Genomic DNA, 18,843 nt, shown 5'->3' with positions numbered 1-18,843 from the left:
AGGAGACACTCATGTCGTGCCCGGGCCGAACCACGATGGGGGTCCATCAGATCGTCACAGAGGTGGGCCGAACTGTGCGGGAACCTCTGCGTCCCCTCCCCTGGAAAGCATGGGACACCGTGAGGCGGGAAATTCAGTTAATGCGGCAATGGGGGTTATAGAGGAATCGGTGAGCGAGTGGCGCAGCCCCATTGTACTAGTCCCCAAGGCGGATGGCTCCACAAGCTTCTGCATAGACTTCCGGAAGGTCAACGCTATATCCCGGTTCGACGCATACCCCATGCCAAGGGTGGACGAACTATTGGAACGGCTGGGACAAGCGGTCTACATATCGACATTGGACTTGTCCAAGGGGTATTGGCAAATACCGTTAGACCCCCAGGCCCAAGAGAAGACCGCCTTTTCGACTCCGTTCGGCTTGTTCCAGTTCCGGACTATGCCGTTCGGACTCCACGGGGCAGCGGCGACCTTCCAAAGAGTGATGGACCGGGTGTTGGCCCCCTACGCTGAGTTCACCGCCGCCTACATCGACGATATCGTCATCTATAGCCGGACATGGGAAGAGCACCTGGAACATCTACGAACGGTATTATCAGCCTTACAGAAGGCCGGCCTCACCGCCAACCCAAAAAAATGCCGCTTCGCGCAGCATGAGGTTTCTTACCTGGGGTACACGGTGGGGCGGGGGAGGCTAAAACCTATTTTCAGCAAAGTGCAGGCATTGAGGGAATACCCCATCCCGGCGACCAAGAAACAGGTCCGCCAGTTCTTGGGACTGGCGGGGTATTACAGAAAGTTCGTACCTCAGTTCGCGTCGGTGGCGACCCCCCTAACTGAACTGATACGAAATTCAGAGCCCACCAAAGTACGTTGGAACCCGCAGGCGGAGCGGGCTTTTTATATGCTAAAAGAAAAACTAGCCTCCGCCCCCGTGTTAAGGCAGCCAAACTTTGATGAACCCTTCATTCTTTATACAGATGCCTCCGAGGTGGGACTTGGCGCCGTATTGACGCAGGAGGGACCAGATGGGGACGACCCCATCTTATACCTTAGCCGCAAGTTGCTGCCCCGGGAGCAAGCCTACGCAACTATTGAGAAGGAGGCATTGGCGGTAAAATGGGCAGTGGACTCCTTGCGATACTATTTGTGGGGGAATAAATTCAAATTGGTGACGGACCACGCCCCGCTGGTCTGGCTTAACTCAATGAAAGAGACCAATGCGCGTATCATGCGGTGGTACCTGGCCCTACAACCCTATTGCTTCGAAATAGTGCACCGACCCGGGGCCACCCACCTTAACGCAGACTTCTTTTCCTGAATAGGAGGACACCCCCCGGACGGCGACCTTTCCAAAGGGGGGAGGTGTGTGACGGACCCAGAAGGGTCCGCACTAGGAGCGGGGAAGGCCCCCCCTCTCCGGCGGAAAGCGGCGGCCAGGGACGGCCAGAAGCCGCTCGGCGCGGCGCCGCCGGCTCCGCAGCGGCTAAAGGCGGGGGCAGGCGCGCGCCAGAGGAGACGGGGGAAACCGCGGGCACGCTTCGGCCGGAGCCGCGCGGGGACCCCCTGGAGGGGGCGGGGCTGACGCCCCTGACGTCACCCGTCCGCGCCCATAACAGGGGCGCCGGGACGCCCAGGCAAGGGGAAGCGAGTGGGCAGCCATCCTGGCTTCCCGGCACCCCAAGCACCCGGCCTTCCGGGCGACCAAGGGAGACGACCCTGGCAACTGGAGGCTCGCCCTGGGACGAACCCGGCATCTACGACGGGGTAAGTGACTTGACTCTGCACCGGCCCGGGGGGCCGGCGCAGCGGGAGTGGAAGGAGTCCGAGGCGGGGCCGTTCTGGCGCCCGTGGGCAGGCGAGTTTCGGGCAGCTGCCCCGCCTGCCGTGAGGGGAGCGCTTTAAAGCACCCATCTCACTTAGGGCCTCGGGCTGGGACCCGGTGGTGAGGGCGGGCCCGGGTCCCCCACTCCTCCACGCCCCGACCTCAGCGTAAGCCCAAAAGGCGGCGACGGTCGCACACAACACCCCTCCCCTTCCCCGCGGAGAGGGGCAACAAGGCAAGGGGGCAAAGAGTAGAGGGACGGCTCAAGAGCCTCAGTCGGGCCCCCGGCCGGGGGCCGCCCGGGAAGTTACAGGTCCGGGTCCGCTGAGCCCCCTCGGCCCTACTCGGGGCGAGGGGTGATCGCACCCGGGGCCAGACTCGCCCGTGAACCCCGGAGGGCGGGGCAACTGGGCATTTGGAAGGCGGTGGGTTCGCGGAGCCCCACCCCACCCCGCTGGCTCAGCCCGGGGGATTTGGGGGTGCGGGGCTCGCACCCTTAAAACCCGCCACACAAGCACTTGAAGAAGTTACTGTTTTTTCTTCTCTGAGTGATTGCACATGTGAATTCCAGTCTCAGTGACTCATAAGTCATAAAGTAGGAGGAAGGGTCATGTACATACAGACTGGAGTAGAACTTATCCAAACTTAGCATCGTTTCTAGAATAATGAGTGATGGAATAATGTGATGAGAAGGTGTGCCACCAGATTGCTGCTTTACACATTTCCTTGATAGGGAAAGGAGGAAGTAATATCATGGAGGCTGTTTGCTATCTAAGACTAGGTCCAGACTACATCCCTCTTTCAAAAGAGGGATGTAATTAGACATATCAAAATTGCAAATGAAGCCGGGATTTGAATTTTCCATGCTTCATTTGCATAATCTCATCATGGAGTTCTTTCAAAAAACAAAAAATAAAGACTACAGGATCTTTTGAAAAAGGCTTTTCTTTTTGAAAGAACCGCATCTAGATTACAGTTTCACTTTTGAAATAGTGTTTTTTGAAAGAACACCGTGATGCAATTATGCAAATGAAACACGGGAAATTCAAATCCCAGCTTCATTTGCAATTTTGATGTGTCTAATTTACATCCCTCTTTTGAAAGAGTCTGATGTATTGAAAGAGTCTAATGAAATGTGCTGTCATTTTCTTGCCAGATCATAATATATGGGTACGTCTAAACTACATGCCTCTGTCGGCAGAGGCATGTAGATTTGTTTGTTCAGCAAAGGCAAATGAAGCCGCTGATCGTGGCTTCATTTACATTTACATAGCTGCCGCGCTGAGCCGACAAACAGCTGATCAGCTGTTTGTCGGCTCGCCACTAGTCTGGATGTTCCCCCTGTCGACATCAAAGCCCTTTGTCGGCAGCCCCTCATTCCACGAGGAATAACGGGGCTGCCGACAAAGGGCTCTGATGTCGACAGGGGGAACGTCCAGACTAGTGGCGAGCCGACAAACAGCTGATCAGCTGTTTGTCGGCTCAGCGCGGCAGCCATGTAAATGTAAATGAAGCCGCGATCATTTAAATCGCGGCTTCATTTGCTTTTGCTGATCTGTCTAATCTACATGCCTCTGCCGACAGAGGCATGTAGTCTAGACACAGCCTATATGAATACAGAAAGTTATCCAAACTAATTTTTTTGTGTCGAGACCAGGTGATCCTTTGGCCTGCTCACAATGATCATGAATGATTGAGTTGATAAATGAAACTATGTAGAATGCCAAAGGTCTCCTAAGTAGTAGTAGTTCTGGGTAAAAAGTAGATAAGTTGATTGGTTAATATTAAAATTAGACTCCACTTTGGAGAGAAATCTTGGCTGATGGGGTAAGTATACTTTATTCTTAAAGAAGATTGTAAAAGATGGTTTGGATGTCAGAGCACACAGTGTGGCCATCCTTCTGGCTGAAGTAATAGCAAGTAGGAGAGCCACCTTCAGAGTTAAGTTCAGTGAGGAATATGTTGCTAGAGTCTCAAAGGGAGAGCTATCCCAGCACATGCCACTGATGGAAAAAATTCTGACCATGCAAGGGACAAGCGTGTAGCAATAGTGGAATGTACATGTGCAATCACTGAAAGAACTTCTGGGAAGATTTGCAGCTAAACCTTTATAGTGGTTAAGTGGCTAGCAGGAAGCAGACCTGGTGGGATATTCATTTCTCTTTCTTAAAGAGGAGATTTAGATGCACTTGGAAGTAAAATATGGACTCCACAATTATTGCTAAAAGGCTTGTGTACTAAAACTGACAGGCTCTAATGATGGCTATGACCATGAGGTGAACCCTTGTCTGTATGGTATTACCCATTCTTCCATCATAATAGACAACTATTGGTAGACTGATGAAAAGCTACAAACTTTACTCACATTCAAAGCAGCTTCTGCTTCTTCTAATGCTGGTTTAGCTGCTTCCAGTTTGGTCTCTGCTACCACTTTTTCTGAATCTATTTCATCTACAATCTTTTGTGCTTTGTCTTTCACACCTTGAACTTCATTTTTTACTTTTGCTGATGCCTCAGCACTTACTGTAACTTCTGCCAGCACCTACATTAGCAATAAATAAAAAAATAAAATACAAAAATATCCAAATATGGGAATAAATTAATACTCTTGAAAAGACAATGAAGTTAGAATATGAAAGGGTTATTTCTTGGTTGATGTTAGTTACAAACAGTACAGATTAGAGGAGGTTTTGGAACAAATTGATAAACTTAACAGTAACAGATCACTGGGACCAGATAACATTCACCAAAGAGTTCTGAAAGAACTCAAATGGGAAATTGCGAACTATTAACTGTGATTTGTAACCTATCCTTTAAATCAGCTTCCTTATCTAAGGACTGGAAGATAAGTAACGTGAGGCCAATATTTAAAAAGGACTCTAGAGGTGATCCTGGCAATTACAGACTAGTAAGTCTAATGTCAGTACTGGGCAAATTAGTTGAAATTATAGTAAAGAATAAAATTGTGAGACACAGATAAACATAATTTGTTTGAGGAAAGTCAACATGGTTTCTGTAAAGGGAAATCCTGTCTTACTAATCTATTAGAGTTCTTTGAGGGGGTCAACAAACATGTGGACATGGGGGATCCAGTGGATATAGTATACTTAGATTTCCAGAAAGCCTTCAACAAGGTCCCTCAGCAAAGGCTCTAAGTAAAGTAAGTTGTCATGGGATAGGAGGGAAGGTCCTTTCATGGATTGATAACTGGTTAAAAGAAAGGAAACAAAGGGTAGGAATAAATGGCAAGTTTTCTGTGTGGAAAGGGGTAACTAGTGGGGTCCCCCAAGGATCTGTCCTGGGACCCATCCTATTCAACTTATTAATAAATGATCTAGAGAAAGAGGTAAACAGATGATACCAAACTGCTCAAGATAGTTAAGACCAAAGCAGACTGTGAAGAGCTTCAAAAAGATCTCATAAAACTAAGTGATTGGGCAACAAAATGGCAAATGAAATTTAATGTTGATAAATGTAAAGTAACACACATTGGAAAACATAATCCCAACTAAACACACAATATAATGGGGACTAATTTAACTACAACTACTCAAGAGAGAGATCTTGGAGTCACTGTGGATAGTTCTCTGAAAACATCCACTCAGTATGCAGAGCCAGTCAAGAAAGCAAACAGAATGTTAGGAATCATTAAAAAAGGTACAGAGAATAAAACAGAAAACATCTTATTGCCTCTGTATAAAACCCTGATACACCCACATGCTGAATACTGCGTACAGACATGGTTGCCTCATCTCAAAAAAAGATATATTGGCATTAGAAAAGGTTCAGTAAAGAGCAACAAAAATTATTAGGGGTTTGGAACGGGTCTCATATGAAGAGAGATTTAAAAAACGGGGACTTTTCATCTTAGAAAAGAGAAGACTAAGGGGGATATGATAGAGGTCTATAAAATCATGGCTAGTGTGGAAAAAGTAAATAAAGAAAAGTTACTTACTTATTCCCACAATATAAGAATTAGGGGTAACCAAATGAAATTAATAGGTAGCAGGTTTAAAACAAACAAAAGGAAGTTTTTCTTCACTCAGCGGACAGTCAACCTGTGGAACTTCTTCTCAGAGGATATGGTGAAGGCTAGGATTTTAACAGGGTTCAAAAAAGAGCTAGATAGATTCATGTAGGTTAGGTCCATCAATGGCTATTAGCCAGGATGGGTAGGAATGGTGTCCCTAGCCTCTGTTTCTCTGGAAGTGGGTGGCAGGGGAGGGATCACATGAGGATTACCTGTTATGTTCCCTCATTCTGGGGCATCTGGTACTGGACACTGTTGGCAGACAGAATACTGGGCTGGATGGACCATTGGTCTGACCCAGTGTGGCTGTTAATATGTTCTAGCTCAGCCAGGGTAGATGTGGCCAGAGGTGAAAGTAAGGGGGTGCACGCTGGTATGGCATTCAGGCAAGAAACCGGCAAGCTGGGGCACTTAGCTACAGAGGGAAGGGTGGGGTAATCCCAGCCCAGCTCCCTGAACTTCCTGCTGGCTGCCTGCTAGAAGCAGTCAGCATGACAGGTTAGAGGGGCTGGCTAGGGCAAGCGGCATTTGGGAGTGCCCCTGCCAGGAGACCTCCGCACTGTCTGCCACCATTTAAGGAGGTAGGAGGGAGCTGCCACTTACACTGGTCCCTGAGTGTTTTTTTCTTTTTGTTGACTAAGGAGTGAGGACAAAGTTCACAGCCTGCTCTCACTCCCCAGCTCCCCAGGGGAGGACAAAGGAGGAAGACTGACAGGCTGTGATCTTTGCCTCTCTCCCTAGTCAGTAAAAAGGAAAAAAAAACACTCAGACACCAGGGTAAGTGTGGCTACATCTCCCCTCCCCCCACCCCTGAAATGTGGCCTTTGCCACCCTCCTGCACTCATCCAGCCCTCTGCCCTGAGCTCTCTCCTCATATACCCCAGCCTTGATTCTTGCATCCCCAGCCCCAGCCCTAACTCCTGCAACCCTCCACACACCCAACCCCCATGCCTAGATCATCCTCCTCACCTCCTTGCCTTGAGCCCTCTCCTCAGACACCCCACCTTGACTCCTGCACTCCCGTCACACACCAACCCCCTAACCTGATCACCTCATGCACTCCTTGATACCTTGTATAAATGTCCCCAGCCCTAATTCCTGCACCCTACATACTCCCTAACCCCGGTCCTGAGCCTTCTCATATCTTCCTGGCCTGAGGCCCTCATGTACCCCAACCTTGACTCCTGAATGCCCCGCTCACCCTATACTCTACCCCACGTTTAAATTTCTTACAGATTCTGTTATATGGCCTACCCCCAACTCCCACCATTAGTCCCCCTCCAAAGGGGAATGGGTTGTGATAGGACAGTACCTGTAAGAAATTTAAGTTATTTTCACCCCTTGTGGTCCATTACCAACAGTTGATAAAAAGGTGTGAATACCAAGAGGGAAAATTACTTTTTGTAGTGAGCTATCCACTTTCAGTCTCTACTGAGACCCAGTCTGATAGGGTCAAGTTTGCATATGAATTCCAGTTCCGCAGTTTCATGCTGATGTCTGTTTTCTTTTGTTTTCTGTTGTTAGTTTTTTGCTGAAGTATGGCAACTTTCAAGTCTATTGCTACAGCTACACTACGAGCCTCTTGCAGAAGGAGCAAATGCAAATAGAAAACTCATTTGCATATGTTGCACTCTCATTTACATTTCCTCTTCCTTTCCCTTTTTCACAAGAGGTTTTTGAGGAAGAATGGCTCTTGAGCAAAAGGGTTTTTTTGCACAAAAAGACGCCATCTGCACAGTGTTTTTTTGCACAAAAACCTCTTATGCAAAAGGGAAAGGAAGAGGAAATGCAAATGAGCGCTCCATTTGCATTTGCTCCTTCCTCAATTGGCTCATAGGGTATGTCTGGACTACTGGCTTTTGTCGACAGAGGCTTTGTTGACAGATATTGTCGACAAAGCTTCTGTCAGCAAAGAGTGTCTAGACTTCAGTCAGTTCTGTCGACAAAGCAAGCTTCTTTTTCGACAGAGAGTCTAGACGCTCTCTTTTGAAAAAGCACAGTGTGGATGCAATAGCGCCTTTTGTCAACAGAACTCTGTCGACAAAAGGTGTTATTCTTTGGAGAATGAGGTTTACCGCCGTCGACAAAACTGCCGCGTTCTATCGACTTACTGTCGACAGAACTCAGCGGTAGTATAGATGCAGGTATAGTTTTGTTGACAAAAGTCCACTTTTGCCGACAAAACCCTGTAGTGTAGCCATAGCCTATTACAGGGAGATACTTCAGCAAAACAGAATTCAGCATGAAACTGCAGAGCTGGAATTCATATGCAAACTTGACACTATCGGGCCCTTTCACTAATGCTAGATCAGGTTCCTCTGTGGTCTCTTTCTTGAGCACCATTTTAAAAATTGTACTCACATGCACAACACAATGGACCAGTATTGTGCAAGATCATAGAGACATTTTACTTCGTTGTTGCAAAACAAGAATCACTCAAACTCATTTTTACTTTCTGGACCTATCATAATAAAGCTGGTAGGGTAGAGGAACAGTACTAATGTAAAAGGTCCAAAATAACACAGAAATGACTAAAAAGGTTCAGCTATTGAATATTATCCAATTGTCTTGATTTAATACATATAACTTAACCAAAAATTAGTAATCCTCAAACCATGTATTACAACAAAGAGCACTGAAACAAGAAATGAGACCTGCTGCTTATAGAAGAAAGAAACTAGGGAATGTTGGGTTCTACAATTCTTTATATAGTTTTTCCATCATCTCCCTACCCAGGCAGCTTTAGTCTTTGCTGGAGCACCTCAGGAACTTTACACAGTTGCCCTTGCCACATCCCCTCCTTGGACAGTGACAGGCTGTTTTAGGGTTACATTCATTTCCGTCAAGTTCCATGACAAAGAGGATATTGTGGACTTTTTATACTACTACAGTTCCCTCACCCTATTTTTTTACCAGCAGGAGACCATAAATACTGTTAGCAACTAAATACGTACTTTATCTGCCTTTATAGACGCTAAAGCCAGTTCCTTTTCTTTCACTGCCAATTCCAGAGAAAGTTTGGCAACAGATTCACTGGCTTCCATCAGTTTAGCGAGACCTATCAAATATAAGATAATCATGCAGTTCACAAAGACGAAAAAAATGCTATGTTTTTTATAATTCCTAGCTCTTCTCCAATCTATCCCCTCACATTCACTCTTCAGTTATTTTCATGTCTCATTTACCTACCCTGGACTTCTCATCCAGTCTTAGTCTCCTTCTCTTTCACTCTTCCCAGGGTCCTCTTCCTAGTGCCCTTTATGCCCCCCTAGCTCCTAGTCCAAGTTTTCCTGTTCAGCCAGTCTCAGCATCTCTCAAACCCTGGTTCCAGTTTCTCACCACTGCCAGACTCTATTCCAATCTCTTCTCCCAACTAGGGTCCCTTTCTCAGTCTACTCCTTCCACCTTTCCTCAACATGGCTCCTGTCCTCTTTGCATTCAAGTCAGGCCCTCTTCTCTTACACATTGTCTAGATGACAGTAGGTGAAACTGAATGAAGAGAGACACTCTCCCTGCTCTCAGTTCCAATGCCTAGCGTTAGCAGCCATGACCTGCAATTGTAGGGTAAGTCCTGCTCACCCCCTGTAGCCCTGGGATAATGCTTGTTTAGTTGCCCTGTGGAGAGAGCAAATGCACGTTTCAGTTACATGCAGGAGTTGAGAGAGGCTGGAACTGGTCAGAGCCACTGGAATCTTCAGGGATTTTAGCAGTTAAACAAATTCCTATTGAGGAAATCCAAACTATGTTTTTTCAAAGTGCTATAATTTGCCTGAATTTAGGTGTCTTTTCCTGGGAACAGAACCTCAGAGGGCACATTGCTGATACAAATGTAATTCCCCATGCTGAATTTCATATCCCTACTCCATAGCATGAGGAACTAGATCTTCTCAATGAAATTGTAGTAAGAATTTTTAATATGGCAAAACCATCATTTTTTCTAACTGAATTCTTGCAAACAGCAGAGCCGTTTTGACTATAACTTTTTGAAAAGTCCAACCAGAGTCCCTCTCACCAGGCTGGGTGGCCTAACAGCTGGGGTATGGTGATGGTTGAGGTAGTGTTCCAGCCTACGGCCTTATCAGAGACAAGTGTACTTTATTCCTGGGTCAGCAGAGATCTAATTGAAACATGCTGACTTAATTCCTGGTCTTATAATTGGATCAATGACTAGTATTACTGGGTTACTTCCTAGCCTGTCTTCCAGTGGCATGGTTCATGTGTATCCTGGATCTCCAGCCTGTCGAACTTCCAATAGTTTCAACACCTTTTGGGTATCCATGAGTGTCAGGTATCCACCCAAGTCTCAGCAAGTGTGGGGCCCATGGACTGGGGTTCCCAGCAGCTCTTGGATGGGAACCTGCAATGTGTGTCCTTCTCTTCTTACTAGTCCCTCCTGACTGAGCTGGTTTACTGCCTTTTATGTTGGTGCTCCAGTTGGAGCATATTCACCAGGATTGAGGAGGCATAGGTTCTTCTGGCCAGATTATAAGGTGAACCTTCCTTGCCTAGTGCAGGGCATCTGGACCCTGTCACACTGAGGGTATGTCTACACTACCCCGCTAGTTCGAACTAGCGGGGTAATGTATGCATACCGCACTTGCTAATGAAGCCCGGGATTTGAATTTCCCGGGCTTCATTAGCATAAGCGGGGAGCCGCCATTTTTAAATCCCCGCTGCTTCGAACCCCGTGTAGCGCGGCTACACGGGGCTCGAACTAGGTAGTTCGGACTAGGGTCCTATTCCGAACTACCGTTACTCCTCGTGAAACGAGGAGTACCGGTAGTTCGGAATAGGCACCCTAGTCCGAACTACCTAGTTCGAGCCCCGTGTAGCCGCGCTACACGGGGTTCGAAGCAGCGGGGATTTAAAAATGGCGGCTCCCCGCTTATGCTAATGAAGCCCGGGAAATTCAAATCCCGGGCTTCATTAGCAAGTGCGGTATGCATACATTACCCTCCTAGTTCGAACTAGGAGGGTAGTGTAGACATACCCTGAGACAGATACCCAACATGGAAAATTTCCTCCCAAACGGTTAAAATATGACAAACTGCTAAGGACCTAAAACATGATTTGATAATGAGAAGTAGCTGGCAACCTTAATAGTAGGCGACACTGCCAATTCTGCCAACAGTAATCATAGAATCATAGGGTTAGAAGGGACCATCAGGGTCATCTAGTCTAATCTCCACTTGAATGAATGTAGTGCTTTTATTTTTTTCTTTTTTGAAATACAAGCACTAGCTTCAGGCAGAAAAGCATATAACTTCCCACACATTTCTGCCTGTTTCAGTCACTTCTTCAGCCACATTCAACACTGGAATTAGGACAGGAGGCAAAGCAACAGTTTGCACTGAATTCTCACTGCTAATGCAGAAACTTTGGAGACGGACTAGTTTTAAGCTGCCTCTTCCATCCCCAAGCCAATCAATCAGGTGCTACAAATCTAATTTGAAAATATTAAATATTTATATTTAATAGACTGTATGCTGAAATAGATGATTAAACTAGTTTTAATGCAGCATTTGTACCACTTTTGTCAATTGGCTTTGTCCAATTGATGTTATTCCATACAGTACTCTGAAGTAACCATCATTTGAGTTATAAGGTTTAGTATAAACATTTCAGATTTGGGCTATTTAACTGTGGTACAAAAAAGAAATTACCCTAAATAATTTCTGTGAGAGAAAACCATCAATAAAACACAGGTCATCTGGGACCATGTCTGGAATTTACCTTTATCCCTGTGACAGAGTGCATATCCCCACACTATCCCAGGAGGGCATAATGCCCTCTAGACAGGAAGTCCCACCTCCAAGCTGTATGGAGGAGCATGCTCCAATGGCTGGAGTAGTATAAGAGGGAGCAGCTCAGCTCAGTCTGGGCTAGATGCTAGAAGGGAAGGGCCTGCTAGAGCGGCTCCAGAGGTGGACTAGCTGGAAGCCCAGATGATGGGAGCCAGAAGTCTGGGAGAATGTATTGAACCTCCAGAGCTGGAGGACCCACACAAGGAGATGGGCACTGCAGAGCCTGAGGGTCCAAAGACTGCATACAACACACATACACCAGAACTGGTAGGAAGTGACCCTGGGAGGGTGTGTGAGTGGTATCTCTCTCCCGAGTGAGCTCAGTGTGTGGCGGTGGGATTCCCTACTGAGTGAATGGAGGATCATTCTGCCACTAACAGGGCCTGAGACTGGGGCCCAGTGGAGTAGGGTAGGCCTGGGGCTCCTTACTGGGGCTACTGCTCCAAATCCTTGAGACTATAAGCATTTGACAGTGTTGCCCCGAATTCCCAGGTCTGGGTTATTGACTCTTAATGTCTGTAGCCATTAAGTTGTGCTTCCCTGAACCCAAGGGCTATGTTATAGACTGTGATAGGCTGTATACAACGTGACAATCCCCTATTCATCTTACCTATTTGCATGCGTTCAGCTTGTTCATTAATGTTTCCTAGCTTTTCAGAATAAACATCTTTGTAACCGTTTATGAAAGAGAGATAAGATTTGGGTGTAACATGAGCTCTTCGTCGATATCTGAAAGGCAGAAATTTGTTAAAATTATAATTCAATCCATAAATTGAGATTTAAATAGACACACTACCATCCAGATTTTCAGTTTTAAGTGAATTACTCTTAAAACAGATAATGAATATCATCTGGAAAGAGAAGCATTGCATGCAGTCGAAATGCAGCATCCCTTCAAAATGACTGTTAATGCCACCTCTGTCATTAGCCTCACAAGTTATATTAAAATTTGTTATACTTTTTTAATTCTTTTCATACAATGAGAATAAGGTTAATGGAGTTGGCTCATACCTGTGATTCTTATGGATGGCTTTGAATTTATCAAGTACAAACTTCATTTCTGTATTAACAAGATGGAAAAGACTATTCTTGCTTTATACATTGCAATGCCATTACCATTATTGCATAAACAGTAGCAATATTTTTGTGACTGGTCAATTTTTAAATGTGTACACAATATTACCTTTGGAAATAATTCTCACAGTTCTCAGAAACGATATCATGAAAGAGCCCCATTGTTTCTACTACTTGTGCTTTAACTTCGGAAGAACAGACAATATTAAATTCTGAAAGGAAGTAAGAGGCTACAGCAACAAGGGCTTCTTTAGGCCAACGATTGAACCAGTCCATAGTGCAGCCTGATATCAGACCAGGAAATTTCAAAGAACGTGCACGGAACTTCTCACCAACCTAAGAAGAGTAACAGTTTTAAAACAACACTTTATATTGTTAATATGATACTATATCTAATTTTATCCAAACCATTTTATCCAAAACATAAGATCTAAGCATTTTTCCTAATTCTTTTACCTTTAGAAACTATAAATAGCTTTATCCCATATCTGTATCCTATTCTTTTTCATTGTCTTGGTATCCTCAATATAAAACTTCATATCAAAGATGAATGCTACTTATTGTTTTAAAACTGCAGTTATCTTTACATCAATTTCAACTAAAAGGTTTACATCCAACACCACCTGCTTTGAGGCCACTCATTTTTCTGGCAACTAGCAAAGACTAAGTAAAACCTAAAACATTGAAAAACCACATTCACTGCTTGATTTGAAATATTGGGATTTTGAGCCTTTCTAGCTCCATTAATTATTCCAAAAAGCAATGACAATCAGATACTGAGACTCTTCAAATTATAAACCTTGAATGATAACATCATGATTTATATGGAAATTTACCTAAAAAAATAAAAAAGATAGTTACAAAAAGAAAACTCACTGGAGAAAAGCAGAGAACAACATGCAAATTCTTTTTCCCCCGTGATATAAAATAATCATAAAGATTATCAAATGTAGGAGGACATCGAGGCAGCTCTCTTTTCATCACTGATATTAAGCTTTGGGTAATTTCATCCAACTCATCCCGAGGAAATAAATTGGAAATCTTTGTACAAAACCAAAATTGACAAGAAAAGAAATGTCAGTAATTTAACCGAATTATAATATATTTTGTAATTGTAATCTATCTATCTATCTATCTATCTATCTATCTATCTATCTATCTATCTATCTATCTACATACAGATACAGTTTAGATGAATTAAGGGCCAAATTCTTCCTTGTTTTACATCCTACTCAACTCCATTAAAGACAAGGGATGTTAGAGAAAAATAAAGCCCTAAACTAGCAAGGACACCCTATGATAACAGTGGCCTTTGAAATACCCATCTCACTTATTTTCTCCCTAATGCTTACATAACCTCTTCTAGTGAAATTGTACATTGCAGCATGTCTGCGTGAGGAAATAATGTACTTTTATGAGCCTCAAATAGTATTCTTGCAAGAGTGCTGACCTAAATCCAGAAATATATATTGAGATTCACTTTTGGCCCCAAATGTCCCACATTTGTGATATTTGGGCTTTCGAGCTTTTCTAGCCCGAATATTACAAAAAATCAATGGCAATCAGATACTGAAAGCAAATTTTGAAAATTTTATTGCCATTACTGCCTTTTAGGGGATCTGACCTCTCCTGAAGATAACAGATTGTTAAGGTATTCCAGAAATGCTTCATCTTTTATTTCATTATCAGTAAAAATGAAAGTGATGCCTTTTCCTTCTGCACCAGCTACTCTATATAGAAGTTTAAGATCATCTGTAAGATTGGAAACATTATAGGATCTATGAGGAAACAGAAAAATTACAAATTCACTTAATATACAATACAGAACCATTGCAATTTTTAAAATGATATTTAATGGATACATTGCAGAAGCAATCATGATTATAATATTGGCACACTTCAGCAAGGGGAAGATCCAGCTCCCCATGAAACCAACTTAAAGACTCAAGTTCAATTCAAGAAAGCACTTAAGCCTGTGCTTAAGAGCTTTGATGGTTTGCTATGGTTTGTTGAATCAGGGTGTTAGTAAGTAGCCAATGATGCACAAGTGAATCAGAATGAAACATTTTTTTGTTTATTATTTTTCAAGATAGTATTTGAAATAAAGATTAAAATATGTTTCCTGAAAAACATCACCTTCTGTTTTGGAGAGAGAACAACACAACATTTTTTTTTCATTTCTTACCTTGTTAAAGTTATCTGAAATATTTTGTATCCAGCTATAAAAGATGCCAATCTTGAAAGACTCTGCTTTCCAGAACCACCAACTCCTACAAGTAAAGCATTTCCACATGAAGTCCGAATTATTCGTGAAATCTATGTAGAAAAAACAAAAACAAAAGTAACCTGTGCTTTAACTACTTATAGAAGATTAACAGAATTAAATATTTGTTTTATTCCAAATCTTATTTGGGAGAATGCTTTTCAAGTCTCAAGGATGAGCAGAAGGACATATACTTTTGTAGATTTTTCTCATTGAAAAATAAGGCCCTTTCTTCCAAGTAAAGCAACAGTATCGGAAGAGATTCATTTTTTGGAGTCTAATGTACACATTTATATAATATAAAATTTGAAACCTTATATTATATACATTTAGATGAGATATAATGTGGAACTGCCAAAGGTGGCAGAAGACGAGGTGAAGTAAAAATACCTAAAATGAGAAAGTGAGAATTCACAGTTCCAGAAACACCGCAGCATGACCATGACTATACTTTGTACTATTTAAGTTAATTTCAACCCCTTAATGTGGTGTTTATGGGTCAAAGCTAACAAATGACAATGTATTACAAGATGTTTATTAGTTTTGCATAGGCAAGTATTTTTTGAGAAATGATCAAACTTTTAGCATATGACAAAAATGGTGACTATCAACATTTTGCATTGTACTAACAGGAAATATTTTTATATCACATATTCTTAATCGTTAAAATATCTCACAAGTGACTATAATAGTTTTCTATATTTCTAACTGAAATTTGCTCAACAGATTAGTCTCACCTTTAAGGTTGAGCACCAATACAATACATTGCATGCACGTAATAGTGGGTTGAAGCAACTGTCCATGAATTCCCAGTGTAATGCTTCTCCATTTGTAAGCTTTTGTACATAAAATGTAACTAATCTGCCCGATAAAAGTTTTAATTTGTGATTGCCTGTGCTTGCAGACTAATATTTGAAATATTCTAAAAAATAACCAGTATGCATCTTGTTCTACAGATCACATGCTTTCTGGTAAATTCATCTGTTATTTCATCTGTTAAAAGGTGTCAGCAGAGAGAAGGTACTCGTGTAGCTCCAGTATTTGCCTGGCGAATGCTAGATGATCCTCAAAAGGTATTTGAATTTGAAGACATTGAATCCTTACAATATATCATTGAAAAGCTTGATGCTATAATTCTTCATATGCTACCATTGCTGGAGGAACGTCAGATACAGGGGTAAGAGAGGATTACTCATCCTCTGCAGTAATTGATGTTCTTCAAGATGGGTGCTCCACCTTAGGTGGTTTGGACAGAAGATTTTAATAGTAGTGACTTTGACAGGTAGCTTGCACATGCGCAAAAGCACTACTCACGCTAGCTGACTAATGTGCATGTGCAGGGTATGATCTCCTCAGTTCCTTCTGTGCCCCAGAAAAGTATGGAAATAATACTAAAGCAGAGGGGAGGAAGGATGGGTGGTGGAGCACCCACAGGGACACCTATTTCAAAGAACATCCGTTACTGAAGAGGGTGAGTAGCCCTCTCTTCTTCTTCGAGGAGTGTCCCTGTGGGTGTTCCATCTTAGGGGTACATCTAAACTACATGCCTCTGTCGACGGAGGCATGTAGATTAGCCAGATCGGCAGAGGGAAATGAAGCCGCGATTAAAATAATCGCGGCTTCATTTAAATTTAAATGGCTGCCCCGCTCTGCCGATCAGCTGTTTGTCGGCAGATCGGGGCAGTCTGGACGCGACGTGCCGACAAAGAAGCCTTTCTTGATCGGCACAGGTAAACCTGGTTTCACGAGGCATACCTGTACCGATCAAGAAAGGCTTCTTTGTCGGCGCGTCGCGTCCAGACTGCCCCGATCTGCCGACAAACAGCTGATCGGCAGAGCGGGGCAGCCATTTAAATTTAAATGAAGCCACGATTATTAGATGACTACAAACAGTCTGTCCACTGGAGGTGGGAGCTTTGGACGGTGTAGTGTCCTTTTGGACTGTGGTAAAGACTGTATGTCCGTACGCAGTTTCTCTGGACATGTAGGAGTTCAGAACATAGTGAGCAGCGAATGTATGAATAGACCACTAGATGGCCGATTTACATATATTGGACAGGGAGATGCCTTGTACATAGGCTGTTGATGCTGCCATGGCCCTGGTCAAATGTGCACGAAGTTTTGCAGGTGGTTCTTTACCAAAGGTTGAATATGCTATTCTTATGAGTTCAACTATCCATTTTGAGATCCTCTGGGAGGAGATGGGGAGTCTATGGAATCATTTGGTAGTTGATATGAATAACCTGTTGGTTTTCCAAATTTGCTTGGCTCTTTCCAAGTAGAATGGAAAAATCCCTCTGTAAATCAAGACTGTGTAGTGTGGCCTCTGTCTGGTTGGCATGAAGTTTGGGAAAAAAGACTGGTAAGTTAATAAGATCATTACAGTGGAAAGGAGAAGGAACCTTTGGCAGGAACTTAGGGTGAGGTTGGAGGATTACCTTGTCTTTATGGAAGGTGGTGAAAGGTGGGTCTGCCATGAGAGCCGCAATTTCATTAACTCTACTGGCAGATGTTATTGCCACTAATAGAGCCACTTTCATGGAAAGGTGAAGCATAGAGCAGATCACCATGGCTCAAATGGCTTACGAGTTAAGGCCATCAGAACCAAACTGAGGTCCCAGGTGGGAGCCGGAGGTTTGATTGGTAGATAAATGTTCTGCAATCCTTTGAGGAACTTTTTGGTCATGGGATGTGTAAATACCAACTTGCTGTCTATTGGCTGGTATAAAGCAGTTATGGCGAAGAGGTGAACCTTCAGGGAACTGAGCGAAAGTCCTGAGTTTTTTAGTTTGGTTGTGTATTGCAGGATCGTGGGTAATAGAGCAGAAGATGGGTTGAGATTGTGGCGGTGAGACCAGGTGGAGAATCGGCATCACTTGTACAGGTAAGTTTTGCGAGTGGATGTTCTCCGACTGCCTAGGAATATCTGTTGGACCTCCTTCTAGTGAAGTGAGCCATTGAGGAGCCAAGCCTGAAAGTTCAGGGTGTGGACATGAGGATGTTGAAGGCAACCACGACATTGAGTAAGGAGATGTGGGAGCCGTGGGTGATCGGCTGACATTTGCAGTAAGTAGATATACCATATTTGTCTCAGCCAGTCTTGGCCACAACTGACAACTGACAGGGATCGTCGAATTGAGGATGTAAATGCATGGTTGCACAGGTGATGTCGCAGAGAGGGCTTTGGTTTCTTCGATGATGGGACTCTGTTCCGGGCACAAGGATTGTTAGGAAGAGATGGGATCCACCTAACAAAGAGAGAAAGGAGCATCTTCGCGGGCAGGCTTGCAAACCTAGTGAGGAGGGCTTTAAACTAGGTTCATCGGGGGATGGTGACCAAAACCCTGAGGGGAGTGGGAAAGTCGGATACCGGGAAAAAATGAAGATAGGAACGAGCAAGAAAGGGGGACCCCTGTTTCAAATGGAGAAGAGAGGGCGATCAACTGGTTACCTGAGGTGTTTGTACACTAATGCGAGAAGCCTGGGCAACAAACAGGAAGAACTGGAGGCCCTGGCCCAGTCCAAGAAATATGATTTAATTGGATAACCGAGACTTGGTGGGATGACTCGCATGGCTGGAGTGCTGCCATGGAAGGGTATAGACTGTTCAGGAAGAACAGGCAGGGGAGAAAAGAGGAGGAGTTGCACTATATGTAAGAGAGCACTACGATTGCTCTGAACTCCAGTATAAAGAGGGAGAAAACCTGTTGAGATTCTATGGGTTAAGTTTAAGGAGCAAACAGCAGTGATGTTGTGGTTGGTGTCTGCTAAAGGCCACCAAATCAGGTGGATGAGGAAGATGAGGCTTTCTTTAGACAACTGAGCAAAGCTTCCAGATCGCAGGCCCTGG

At 44.0% G+C, this 18,843-nt stretch overlaps 1 protein-coding gene and 1 long non-coding RNA gene across 6 annotated transcripts in view; one reads left to right on the top strand and one right to left on the bottom strand.

Annotated features, from left to right (window-relative positions):
* Positions 1 to 18,843, bottom strand: part of DNAH8 (dynein axonemal heavy chain 8) — a 615,913-nt gene that overhangs the window by 108,269 nt on the left and 488,801 nt on the right. For all 3 annotated transcript variants that reach the window (XM_075925079.1, XM_025186355.2, XM_025186358.2), the window contains 7 exons: positions 14,916 to 15,046; positions 14,355 to 14,508; positions 13,607 to 13,771; positions 12,840 to 13,066; positions 12,267 to 12,385; positions 8,807 to 8,910; positions 4,188 to 4,364 (listed from right to left, as the gene is read on the bottom strand). In XM_075925079.1, the coding sequence (XP_075781194.1) occupies positions 4,188 to 4,364; positions 8,807 to 8,910; positions 12,267 to 12,385; positions 12,840 to 13,066; positions 13,607 to 13,771; positions 14,355 to 14,508; positions 14,916 to 15,046 (1,077 nt within the window). The remainder of the gene's footprint in view (positions 1 to 4,187; positions 4,365 to 8,806; positions 8,911 to 12,266; positions 12,386 to 12,839; positions 13,067 to 13,606; positions 13,772 to 14,354; positions 14,509 to 14,915; positions 15,047 to 18,843) is intronic.
* The window catches only part of LOC112546345 (uncharacterized), a 48,893-nt gene that overhangs the window by 7,828 nt on the left and 22,222 nt on the right, over positions 1 to 18,843 (top strand). For all 3 annotated transcript variants that reach the window (XR_012902874.1, XR_012902875.1, XR_012902873.1), the window contains exons 3-4: positions 15,997 to 16,066; positions 17,800 to 17,877. This is a non-coding gene — a long non-coding RNA (uncharacterized LOC112546345). The remainder of the gene's footprint in view (positions 1 to 15,996; positions 16,067 to 17,799; positions 17,878 to 18,843) is intronic.

The sequence above is a fragment of the Pelodiscus sinensis genome, chromosome 3, assembly GCF_049634645.1.
Source record: "Pelodiscus sinensis isolate JC-2024 chromosome 3, ASM4963464v1, whole genome shotgun sequence".
Classification (NCBI taxonomy): domain Eukaryota; kingdom Metazoa; phylum Chordata; order Testudines; family Trionychidae; genus Pelodiscus; species Pelodiscus sinensis.
Note: the sequence above shows the minus strand (reverse complement) of the source record. Positions and strands in the feature narration are given on the sequence as shown.